The 13,579-nt window shown below is 40.9% G+C and overlaps 1 protein-coding gene across 1 annotated transcript in view; it reads left to right on the top strand.

Moving 5' to 3' along the window:
* The window catches only part of ZBED1 (zinc finger BED-type containing 1), a gene marked incomplete at its 3' end in the record, with an annotated part of 125,470 nt that extends 112,366 nt beyond the window's left edge, over window positions 1–13,104 (top strand). The window contains exons 6-7 of the mRNA XM_083610680.1: window positions 1,416–1,623; window positions 12,632–13,104. Of these exons, the coding sequence (XP_083466806.1) occupies window positions 1,416–1,623; window positions 12,632–12,820 (397 nt within the window). The remainder of the gene's footprint in view (window positions 1–1,415; window positions 1,624–12,631) is intronic.
* Window positions 13,105–13,579: the final 475 nt, after the last annotated feature.

Below are 13,579 nucleotides of genomic sequence, written 5' to 3'. Positions count from 1 at the left end.
CCAGGAACCTAGAAGTGACATCAAGTAGCCACTTGACGTATTATTCTGACCTTGTGTCAATCAATATGTGTCATTCTCCCCTTCAGGTGTAGTGCATTTGTCAGCAGTTTAAAAAAAAAATGAATAAAAGAACATGGCACAAAAGGAACAGAAGTTGAAGCATAGGCCTTGGTAGGCTCATGTTGTCCTCTCTCTTTCTCTCTCCACACAGCGCATACCATCTTGTGCTCAACTGAGCATGAATTTGCAGTAAAGTGGTACCTCGGGTTACAGACGCTTCAGGTTTCAGACGCTTTAGGTTACAGACTCCGCTAACCCAGAAATAGTACCTCGGGTTAAGAACTTTGCTTCAGGATAAGTACAGAAATCATGCTCAGGCGGCACGGCAGCAGTGAGAGGTCCCATTAGCTAAAGTGGTACCTCAGGTTAAGAACAGTTTCAGGTTAAGAACGGACCTCCAGAACGAATTAAGTTCTTAACCTGAGGCACCACTGTATTTGGAGCACAACCTAAGTTGCTGTTGCAGCCAGAAACAGGAGGTCTTGTCATGTTCTGGAATAAGGTGTAACCCTTAAAATGTAGTACAGCCAGAAACTGAACAGTGTTAGAGGAGTAACTGATCCAGAGGTTTGGGGGGGAAGCTATTTTCCCCTGCAACACCTCCAAAGTTCTACCATTCGACCCCAAAACAGGTATTAGCATTTCATATCTAGAGAGAATTGAAGCCAAGCTCTTTCATTGTTCAAGTCCTGTGCTTTAATCGTGCAAGTGAGAGAATGGGCTGTGATCACAAAAGCGCACTTGAGCTTCTTGCTAGTGTGTCTGTACTATGTATCTTTTTGTTAATATGCGGCTGTTAAAATTTGCAGGTAATTTTACACTGTCCAGTTAACTTTTCCATATTCTGAAGGCTCTTTGTCTCACACTTTCATGTTTGTTTTCCATTTTATTCAAGCCATATTTAGTTTTCAATGCTAATACAGTAAAGTGCAACAGTTCTTTCTTGTGAGATTTGTGAAGCAGAGGCTGCCTATTTTTAACCTCTATAAATGTAATAAGAGACTTCCGGAAGTCACAGGAAATCACACATATGGTGTTCTGAGATTCATAATTTAATTCTCCCAAGGGAGAACAATACCAGTCGGGTGCCAACACTACAGTTTATATTAACAGGCAGGTTTATCTAAAGCACTTTCCATAAATGACACAATGAAATCTACTGAAATAATCACTTTGGCTACTGCAAGCAATGTGTTTTGAGATGATAAGCCCATTTGAGGGCCATTTTGTCGTATTGCTGCTTCTCTTACCCACTTCTCTATAATTTATTAAAACTTGAAACCAATCATGTGTCCTATAGCACACAGTTACCTTCAGAGAATTAATTCGCTTCTGTGTTTCTCCACCCCGTGTAGTTGCTTGTATTCACCCCATGGAGCCTACGCCCAAAGCAAACTTGCCCTTGTTCTGTTTGCCTACCAACTACAACATCTCCTAACAGCAGAAGGGAGCCACGTGACTGTTAATGTTGTAGATCCCGGAGTAGTGAATACTGATCTCTACCAAAATGTCTGCTGGGCAGCGAAAATGGTCAAGTGGATGACAGGCTGGCTTCTCTTAAAGGTACCTGGGGGTATTGTCAGAGTGTCATTTTGTGATGAGGTCTCCTGTGCATGGCTAAAGATCTATTCAGTATTGCTAGTGGCTCACAAATTTTTCATCTCTTCTTGTTGTGTTCTTCCTGTGCTGCTAATATGAATCAGAAACACCTCTGCCTTAGGAAGTTAATATTGCACACAGGTGGCCAGCTGGCAGACCAGCTAGTCCCCAGCTGGTTTTACACTTGCCCAGACCTGCCAGGTCAGACTTGGCGCTCACATGATGCTGCACACCCAGGCAACACATCTTTGGCCAATAGCTTCACACAAGGTGCTGCTTCTACGTTAGCTATCCAGCTTCCAGCTCCAGTCACATAAGGCTCCAGGGACATTTCTCCCTTTGGTCATGAAAGGTTGAATACAGGCCTCAAGGACTGCCTCTTTCCATTGGAACCTACCCAGAATCAGATCATCTTCTGAGACCCTTCTTCATGTGCCACTTCCCTGCTGTTTGCACTAGTGCAACGTTCTTACTTTAATCCCACCTTTGTGAATTTTAGAATGAAAGGGCATGGTTGGGATAACAAACTGTTGTACAGTTTATAAGTCTGACATGTACAGTATCTCACAATGTGAAAAGCATGGCAGACTTCTCCAAAGGCCTTTGGTCAAACCCTCAGAGGTAAATTCCACTAAGTTCTGCATGGCTTACTCACAGGTTAATAGGACTGTAGTCTGAATTCAGTGGGTAGTAGTCAACTAAGTTTTACTCCAACTTAGACCCATTCAAATTAATTAACATGATTCAGATAGGTCAATTAATTTCAGTAGGTCTACTTTGGGTAAAACTTAGTTTCCGACCACCCAGTTAACATGATGCTACACATCTACTTTTAGATAAAATTGCAGAAATAGTTACAAAGGGGAAATATGTGTTTGTCTTTCATATATATTTGAAAGAATTTACTGAAATAAAGTTGTGTTACACTAAAATCTTCCCTAATGTTGGATTAGTGCCTAGATTGTTCACACTTGGCAGGTGGATTTAAAACTTTGATAAGAATATACAACCAGTATGGTGAAGTGTTTATAATCTGAAATAGTGTATAAAACCAAATTCTTAATACAATAAAACCATTCATTGGAAATACCTGATAATACTGTTTAAAAATACTACCTTAAAAGAAAAAGTGAATTGTTTACAATACACCCAGGGGGTGGGGGGCACATTTCTGAAGGGGAAAAAATTGTTTTATGACTTAAATATAGATTGTTTTTTTCTAGTGTGATTTGCATCCAGTGGCATATTCTTCCAGTGGCAGTTAATGCAAAACAAAAAACAAAAAACATTCAGCCTGGACCCACCATAAGCAAGTAGATTGGAATCTGTCAATGTGATTCTAGTAGGCTGAATTAAATTGTGCCCTTTGTGCTTTCAAGTATTTTTCTTTTATTCTGGTCAGATAAGCTCCATGTCCTGGCCTGATTTTGGAGAGTCCTGTTGCAGCCCTCTGGGAAATAATTGGCCACTGATCTACTGTAACGGCGGCTGTGATCTGTTAACCCTTCACAGAATTACTGATCTATGCATGTGCCCCCTGATGTAAATCCATGCTGAAATTCAAAAACAATGAGAATGCTGAATCACAGTGCATATGTGAACTGTCAGGAAGTAAATGCTGCACTGAACTGAAACATAGGTTTCTTAAAAGTGCCCAGCATTGGCTGTAATCTCTCATTCCCTTTCCATTGCCATCAACAGCCTGTAGGCTTCTTTCTTTCTTTCTTTCTTTCTTTCTTTCTTTCTTTGGAAATGTCTGTCTTTATGTAATGCTCTGAGGTTCAGTCTCCAAGGAATTAGGCAAGTAGGCAGCCTTTCTCCAGCAAAAAACAACAACTATAGCACACACCCTTTTTTTTACCAGCCATTTTGGCCCATGTAAACTTCTCATTTAGAAAGAGACACTGAGATGAAATGTGCTTGAGAAGAAAATGTGTGCATTTGCTTACTGCATTGTTATGGTATTACAGAGCAACCTTGGTGGAAGACATGTAGCATTTAGTTCTCCATGAAGTAAAAATGTTTACAGCAGAGTACTGGGATACATTTGCTCACTCTCCTAAGCTGAGATTTCCACTTTTTTATTATGTACTAAGGATCCTCCAGCCACAGGTTTGGGTTCCAATTCCAAATGACCTGTATACTCCTTCCTGCTTCAAAAGCTTCTTCTTGGTGTCTTCCAGTGGCTTCTTGTCTCTCCTCCAGTTTGCCATCCACTTTCCTATCAAACTCAAAACACAACCCCTTTCCATCCCCAAGTGGACTTCCCACACGTGTATCCTATCCCTGTCTCTGTGGTCCTTTCAGATGCCTCCTTGACATCTTCCCTTTAATCCCAAGCATTTCCCTTGGAAAGTCAGGGCACTGTTTTGTATAGCAGTTTCCAGGAGCTGGCTCAAAGCATTCTAACCCATGATCCATGTACCTCACCATTAGGGACTTTTGTAGCCCATAACACTACATATAGGAATGTGAGCTATCATCCTGATCTTCCTTGCCAATATCATCTTTTTTAAAAAAAAAAAGAGAGAGAAAGTGAGAGAGAGGATCTTACCGCACATGTAGTTACTGCGCTGAAGAATGACAATGCTCTGAAGAATGACAATGCTTTGAGAAATTTGGCAGGTTACAAAAAATTCCCACTTCTACCTATTATTTGTCACTGTCAGCAAAGTGCAAGCAGTAGACAAGAAACGTTGCAATTATCTCCCAGTTAATACTCTTCCAAGTCAAAAAGAGGGCAGGGGCTATGGCACTTCTGACAAGCAATTAACTAGCCTTCATTCCAACACCCCAGGGCGGGGCTGAGAGGGGGACCTTCTAGCGATTCTTTAACGATAGAAATTATAGTCCCAGGATGTGAAAGACAGCAGCAGTCTTTCCTTTAAGACAGCATTTTAAAAGATGGACAGGGGAGTGGGAGCATGTGTGGTCCTTTCCGCTGCAGCCTCCATGTTGTAAAATTCCACAGAGGCATTAAAATAATACATTGGTGGGGGGAGAGCCAGCCGTTGTTCACAAATGCAGTCTTATGTTTATATTTCAAGTATTCTGCAAGGTGTCAACAGGTCTCTTCCCAAGGCTGGGTGGTTTTCTAAGAAACAATTAGAAATGGACGAGCAAAAAAATAATTCCAGAAGTGGGCATGGTTTTGAATAAAAGCCCTGGTTCTTGTCCAAAGAAGATAATGGAGGAAGTACTTTCCAGCTATTTGAGACTGCTGTCCTATACTCACTTGAAGTCAACAGGACTTCTGATTAGTCAGGTATAGGATCACACTGTAAGGTTACCTCTGAAGAAGGCCTTTTGAACCTACAGTAAGGCTAACTGAGCACAGTGGGACTTCCTTCTGCATAAACATGTTGGGCTATAGATCGCCTCTGTGCCTTCTGCAAACACAGAGACAAGCTCTCGAGAATAACAGTTATCCAAATGTATTGATTCTCGTGTATAGCTCCATCTCCCCCTTACTCTGTTCCAATGATGTTGCTTATGATTTACCTATCTTAACATATTAGATGAAGGACACACACCATAGAAAACTTGATATGGAATATCTGAACACACTTAAAATTGCTTAGGTTGTCCTACAGCCTGAACTATTTTATATACAGTCGTAACTTGGATCCCAAACGCCCTGGAACTCGGATGTTTTGGCTCCCAAACGCCGCAAACCCAGAAGTGATTATTCCGGTTTGCGAATGTTCTTTTGGAACCTGAACGTGCAACAAGGCTTCCGTGGCTTCCGATTGGCTGCAGGACTTTCCTACAGCCAATCAGAAGCAGCAATTTGGTTTTCGAACGTTTTAAGTCGAACAGACTTCTGGAATGGTTTCTGTTCGACTTCCAAGGTACGACTGTATTGTTGTTGTTGTTTGTTTGTTTGTTTTCATGATGCACCTCTATTTTTAAGGCTGCAGAGCACGATGTAGGGCTGACTTACAAGAAAACATGTGTAGGTTTGCACTGCAAGAGAAGTGTTTTTACAATTGTCTCATTAATGAATTGTTAAATGGATTGTACATAAATTTTGCTTTTATAGTTGCCCTGAAGGAAGAGTCATAAGACTTGCAATGTGCTAGACTCATAAATCACCCCTTTCCTCCATTTCTTTTTGCTTGCTTTCACTTGGTTTCCAACACCTCTTGCATTGTTCCTTCTCTGGATCAATTAAAGCCCAGTTAACTTGTTTGCATCACTTGAGCAAGTTTAAAAATCTGTACCATGGAATGTGTATAGATTAGTGTTTACTGATCTCAAAACAAAGAGCATTCTGGAATTCTTGTGTCTGAAATAATAGGCTTCCATTGCTTTATGGTGCCATACATAGCCTTAATTAGTGGCTTTCTCCTAAAATTAGCAATATTCAGTAGCAGTGTGTAGGGCAAGGCAGAGCCACCCTCCTCACTCCTCCTTCACTGCTTACCTGGACTGGGAAGGGAAGGGAAAGTCAGCAAGGAGGTTAAGACTACATGGATGAAGCAGATGGAGCACTGGATTAGCAACAGTGCTTGTGCCACTGATCCAACAAGCCACCTTGCCACTGCCCTGCTCTGTCCTGCTGTCAGCCTGTTCTAGGCAAGGAGCAGCAACACTGGTGTCAGAAGTGTGGCTTCATAGATCTACCACACATGCCACTGCTGAAAATAGTCTAGAAGGCATGCGTTCTTGGTAACAAAGCTGCAAATTAATGGTGATTGCTCCTATTTTGATTAAGCAATGAAATACAATGAAGCAGAAAAATGTTATTTTTAAAAATATTCTGAAACAGAAATCTGAATTGCCACATGTTCTTCAATTTTACTCTTAAGTACCTACACAATACAAGTCAAATAACAAACACATCTCTTATTAGCCTTAAGTGCTTTTTGTCACAACAGCACTATGGAAATGCATCATTCTTGTCTAGGTTTTTAATATTTTTCTTTTGCTTCTCAGTGTTTTTAGGACCTTCCTTTCACCCACACTTGAGTTGATTGTTTAAAACAGCCAATGTACAACTTACTTGAAGTGATGAGAGCACAGGTTTAGCAAGCGGGAAATAATTAAAGCAATTTATCTCACTGAGTGATGCAGCCTGTTCAGTTTGAATAAAAATTAACTTAATTTTATTTTCCTCCATCTGTGCTCCAGGCCTAAGGCTTTGCAAAGTTCACAAACAATTGTAATCCTCTTAGTGAGCGCATGTTTAAGAACCAAAAGGTCAGCCATCTTTCATTCATTCATCAAAGTTATTGTACAATTAAAGAAAAGCAAATAGCTGTTTTAAGTTTTGCTTTCAAAGGGTGCTGATCAGACTAAGGCCCTATGAATTCCTCCAAAGGCTTAAAGCTCATCCACACTTCCTCTTGTCACGCTGCTTTCCCTAGAGGAAAACCACTCTTTAGTGCTGAAACAGAGCAAACCGGAGGAGACCAGGGGGAAGGAGAGCTGGTCACTGCAGGAGAGAGAGACAGCTTGGCTCCCTCACCAGCCTGACTTATCACTGCCTCTTAGCCCCACTCTTCTCCAGCCTCCGCTTCTGCATCTGATTCTGAACTGCTCTCTGCCACAGACTCTTCCTGCTCACTAAACCCTGTTGCTTCTTTAGCTTCCGACACCTCCTCCTCCCCCTTATCTGCTCCCTCTTCAATTTCTGTTCACTCATCCTCATCCCAGCACCACTCCCCTGGCTCTGAGCCTTCTTCCTTTAGGGATTCCCCAGCTGGCACCTCCCTCCACTCTTCTGCATCCAGCCAGTCCTTGACACCGAGCATGCTCAGTGGCCATGGAATGCTGAGAAGAGAAAACATAAAACTGTGGGGGCAGGGCAGGTTTTCTGGAAATGGCATGACTGGCTGGAACCCTGCACTACAACATTTTGGTGCAGGTTCTACTTCTACACTAGTATTTGCATTCTTTGTACACTATAGAGTGTCCTTCATTATTATTATTATTTTTGCAGATATAGCCAAAGTACCTTTTTAATATGCTGCAATTTACATCTAAACCATCTTCTGCTGCTTTATTAGTAGGGAAGAAGGGAGGGGGGAACCATATCTGCATTATTTATTAGATCTGCAGCAAATGCTAGTCCTTTAGGAGCAGGCAAAACATTTGGAGGCTGTGTAGCTTATTAGGAGAAAATGCCTTTATGCATGTAGTTAATCTAGTGGCTTTTAAAAATAGTTCATTAGTGTAAATGACCAATATATACAATTTTTTTTTTTAGTTGATATCAACTTGAGCACTACAATAGTTGCCCTTCTAGGATTGGGGTAGAAATAAAGGAGAGAAGCTGTGCTGATATTACTAATCAATGCTTTTTTAAAATTAAAAATGCTATTCCTCCTTTTTTTAAGAAAAGATATAGGTGTGATTTTTCTAAATTCATATTGTCTTGTTTGTGGTATATTCCTATAACATCTTAAAGATAAAGGTTTTAAAATTGGTAACAAAGCTATCTTTTCATGGATGATTGCCATTTGGATTGTCTGCAAAGGAAAGATAGGCACAGAAAGAAACCTGGACAATCTAGTCTTTTGTAATCACTTCTCCTTTAAAGGTTCGTTGTTGAATGAAGCTTCTCTAGATGAACAATGCAAGTAACCTTGAGACTAATCATATGCGGGACAAACCTTTTTATGGAGAACCAGTAGTTTATCAAATTTCTCTTGGGTCTTCTGGTACATCCCAGAAGCAGAAGGATGAACACGGAGGATTTTAAAGGAAATAAATAAATAGAAAAACAGAAAACAGGAAGCTGAGAGAGAGAGAGAAATTATCTACAATGTTTTGAGAGACAAATGGCCTGCAGATTGCTGTGCCGTATTGTCTGTCATTTTCTGTTGACTGTGTACTCTTGTCTTTACTTAACCATTATGACATTTGCACAACATACAAAATGACTTAAAAAAAAACACTTCTTGTGTCTTGAGCGTTCAAAGATGCTTAGTCTTTGATAGCGTATAACAATACAATGTGTGCAAGCAGCATGTCTCGGCAAGGGACATAGTTTTGTAAAGCAGAAAGAAAACACACCACTTTTCATAATAAATGCATTTATAGCTACGTGTTATGTGTGCCCAGTATCATCTCTGTGGTCTTCAGTCTTCAAAGAGTCTGCCTAAAGATTTTCATAGCTTTCCATGCCACTGAGTTTCTTTCATCCTGCCCCAGTTGCTATAGTGATTCATCTTTCATTGGTCCCCCTCCATCCCCAGGGCTGGAAAAGGTTATCAATAAGATAGGCTTAGGTAATTAGTTTTCACAGGAGTAGGAATTAGACCCATGTGGGCATGTACTGTGTCTTGGATTATGTTAGTCTGCAGTGTCCTGTAAATAAACAGGGCACCAACTCAGCTCTGGAAACAGATTGTAATACTTGCTCACACCTTTCACATAAAAATTATGTTTTGTCTGAACATTTCAGAAGGACAGGAGTTAAAACATTCAAACAGAAGTATCATAAGCTCAAGATGAATCTACACAAGCCAGGTTATCATAGCAATTTCCAGAAAGGGAGCCACGCTAATCCATTGCAGCAAGGAATTGTGTTGCTTATTTACAGAAGTTTCACATGATCACAATGCCCATATCACCCCAGTGCTTGCTGAGAATTGCAAAACACACCTGCCTGATGTAACATCCAGTTGTTGAAACTGGTGACATAAAGATTGTTCATGCACTTCAGTCTTTAGTTCCAAGTAAGACCCCCACAGTTGTGTCAAGGTCTAAGCCAAAGGCGTGAGAGAGGAATCTTCTTGTCATGTGTGCTTGAATCAGTTGGTTCAGGATCTGTGTTTGATGTGGGCTGTTGCTGAGCCTATACAAGAGGAAATCCTTAAAGGAAACAGTAGTTAAGGAGCTCATTTTTGGATTGGACCATGTGATATTCGTTCCACATTTTTGAAGCTGTTAGTAGTGTTCAGCAAGGCTCAATTTTCTATGTGGTGGGATTTATCATCCGAATGAAACCTGCTGGTGGAGAGGAGATTGTCCATAGCTTTGTTCTGTATTTAAGCAGTACTTTTGGGTGTTTGGAATTTGTGAATAAGGGGAAGCAAGCTAAAATTAAATCCCAAACAATACCAAAATAATGTTTGTTGGACGCCAAGTGCTCTAAGAAAAGTAAGTTTTCCTGTAGTTGTCTGGCCGTTTGTTGCTCAGTAAAAAGTGATATGAGGTGAATATGTTTCACACAAGAGGCTGGTTTTGACCTTTAAAATCCTTGATAGTTGGGATTTGTAGATCTCGGAAATGCCTTAGATTAACTCCCACCTTCCTTCAAGATTGCTGGGTAAAACCCTGCTTGAAATCCCATCAGGAGATCAAGATGGTGGCAGTGGAAGAGGAAGGCCTTTTCTGTAGGAGCCTCAAGGCTCAGAAATGAGGACCGAGAGGAGCAATATTAAACATAACTCTGTAATATTCAGAGATCAGTGCTTCTGAATTTGTTACTGTAACTGTTTTTAGAGGGTCTGTAGATTTAATTTTTTTCCATTTCTATCCTGAAAAAGCAGAATATGCATCTGATGATGGCCCACCATTTTGGTATGGATATTTTTATTTTAGGAGTATAGTCACATTTGCAAGCTGCCTCAGATGGTAGGGGAGGTCAGGTAACACCTTTTAAGTACAGTCTCAGTGTGTTTAGGTTCCTTGTTTTCCCTGATGAAACGAGGCAATTATTGAAAAATAGGGGATCAGTGGGATCAGTAATATATGAGGCTGGGGCTGGGGGATCCAAATCTGTGATTAAAAATTTAAAACTTTGTAAGAATGTTTTTGTAAAGCCTAGGATAGGAAGTAAATCTGTAAAATGTGGGACAAATTATATGAATACAAAATGTTGCTTTTTGTTTGTTTGACACGTACCAGTTTTCTCTTTGACAGCACAGCACTTTGATGATGATGATTTGTGTCAAGTGAAATCCTCTCGTTTACCTTGCTGTGCTGGATTAAGCCTCACAATCTTCATTTGCTATCACCCTGGTTGTTGTGGTCTCTGGCTCATAGCATGTTACTCAACAGAATGCATTATATACACACATACATACAACTTGCACCTTCATCTGCTTGTGGCAGATTAAAGGACATTTCATCCTGGTAAAATGAGTAATTACACTAGAGATTTCAATATTGCTGCTTGCTTTCAGTAATGCATTAATTCTGCTGCTGAGAAAGGAACAACTTGCCATTTCTGTGTAATGCTGCTGTATTGAGATTGAAAATCCTTGGATCAAACCCACGGCAGTGAATAAACCACCGTTTCAAAATCCCTGTAGGCATGCTATGACCTCAAGCTCTACCCATGTACAACTGTAAGCAAAATGCCAGAAGCTGACATTTGCAAAGAGATTAATGATTTTGAAAAACTTCGTGTTGGTTTAGCCAGCTTGGATCACCTGAAATAACCTGATATTCAGACGCTGTGATATTTTGCCCCACAGCCTAATGAATATGAAAGTGTTACAGGTAGGACATCCTGAAGCTTAAGGTGAAATAACAGTGATACTCACATCCAGATTGCTCATTCTCCAATAAAATGACCCTGTCCCAGATTTTAAATACCCTGTCTCAGATTCCTTAAATTTCGGGCCTACCGTCTTTCCTCCCTTTCTCTTCTTATCTCTTCCTTCCCTGCTTCTGTATACCGAAATGGAGCAAGACATGCCATTTTACTTCCACATTTTTCAAACTTACTGCAGTGGCTTGAAAAAAAAACATGGTATACAACCCAGTTCCTTACCGGGAGTAGCAATATGTGAATGGGAGAGGACGTTGTGTATGCAGGGGACAGTGGATCACCAGGAGAATAGGTTGCTAATGTATTTCTAATGATGTTGTAATTAACAAGATTATACAATTAATTTGCAGTTGGGGAAAGAAGAAAGCTTAAATCAGGTCTCACAAAATTAACTCAGGATTATATAATTTTGAGGACAGATGTCTAAACATCACCTTGAAGCACAAGATGTATCTTTCTACATTTGCAAACTTGACAAGTTTGATTCTCATTGGTCTCTCCCAACAAAATATGTGTGTGTGTGTGTGTGTGTGTGTGTGTGTGTGTATACACACAAACAATGGTGATAAATCCAGTGCTGTTTTTTCTAGAAAAACCAGTGCTGGTACTCACCATGAAGTTAATACAGTAAGTGCCACACTTTTTAACAACAACAAAAAGAGGTGCCAGTACTGTGTATCCTTCCCCCTGAGGGGTGAGCACTGGTGATAATTATTGATATATCAAGATTTCTCCTCATAGAATGATAGTTTCCAGAGTTCCTTGGTCAGAGTGCTGAGGAATGGGGGCATAACTAGTTCTTGTATTGTTTTGTAAACAGATGCTCTGTCTAGTAAAAACAGTAATAGAATCTGTGTTGCCATGTCAGGTCCTAAAACTGAAAGAACTAGGTGGTTTCTAAGCAACAAAGAACCCCCATACCTCTCCCCCCCACACACAATTATAGAGGGGAGTGGTGAAGACAAGCTAAAGGCAGAGATGTGATACATTTATCTTTGCTTAAAGTCCTTGAGAGACAGTACTTCCACGTAATCTGCCCATGGGGATCGTTCTGTTCATTGTGGTGTTATATTTGTCAAATGTTACTACACTATGTAACTTGACAATTGCCTCTTGTTCATAGAATAACTAGCTCATAGACCACTTTTAGCAAGTCTTGAGGGAAGAAAACTTGCCCTCAGTGACACACAGTCTCTCGCCATCCTCTCTCGCTCTCTCTCCACCCCCACTCCCTCTATCTCTGCCTCTCACCCCACCAACTCCACCTAAACCAAATATATTAAAGAACTGGGTTTCCTTATAGAACATAACCTCTCCCCCCCAATCCACCTACCAATTAGCCAGTGCTTGAAATATGTCTTGGAAGTAAGTTCATGCTCATGTCTTGATGAACCTTATTCTGTGCATTCCTGTTCTACTTGATTGATTGATTGATTGATTGATTGATTGATTTCTAATCCACAGAGCCCAGAAGAGGGTGCATCCACATCAATCTATGCAGCAGTTTCACCAGAGTTGGAAGGCATTGGCGCCTGCTATCTTTGCAACGAGCAAAGGACAAAATCTGTGGACGTCTCCTATGATGAGGAGTTGCAGAAAAGACTCTGGACAGAAAGTTGCAGACTTGTTGGGATCCCTGATACAGCACCGTAGGAGGGCTCGGAAAATAGCCACAGTTTGCTGTGTGAATGCAATACGTCCCACCGGCCTCTGTTGTGCGGCATCACTCATACTTCCAGAATTCACTGTTCAGTCACGCCAGCAAATAAGAACTCTGTTCGAGCTACCAGTCTGCTAGTGGTGGTGGCGGCAGTGGTGGTGATGGGCAAGAGGTTCCCATCCAGAATTGTGTGTACGGTGGTTTTTGAACTTGACCATCCATTTTGTAATCATGATGTTTCAGTCTGTGATTAAATATATATATATCTTTAACCTTATGTAGAATTAGGGGTTTTCTTTCACACAGAGACGGCGAACCGCCAAGTCCCCCAGTTGTTGCTGGACTAACACTTCCATCTTCCCTGACCAATGGCCATGCTGGCTGGAGCTGATGAGAGTTATAGTCCAAAAATTCATGGAGAGCCACAGGTTCCCCACCCCTGCTGCAATATCTGTAAAAAGGTACTGTTTTGTGAGGCTGAAACATATTCAACTTAAGGCAAGCTCTTCAAAGCTCTAGTGTAGGCATTTTGTGTGCCTTTCAGCAACTTGCAGAAGCTGGAGTTTCTTTCCTTTGTGCTGACCTACGACAGGGCCTTTTCAGTAGTGGTTTCTTATTTGCGGAATGCCCTTTCTGGTGAGGTGGGTCTGTCTCCATCATTATTGACTTTCACAAGGAATCTGAAAATCATAGAATTGTAGAGTCAGAAGGGACCCTGAGGATCATCTAGTCCAATTCCCTGCAATGCAGAA

This window comes from Podarcis filfolensis, assembly GCF_964270895.1.
Source record: "Podarcis filfolensis genome assembly, chromosome: 4".
Lineage (NCBI taxonomy): Eukaryota > Metazoa > Chordata > Lepidosauria > Squamata > Lacertidae > Podarcis > Podarcis filfolensis.
Note: the sequence above shows the minus strand (reverse complement) of the source record. Positions and strands in the feature narration are given on the sequence as shown.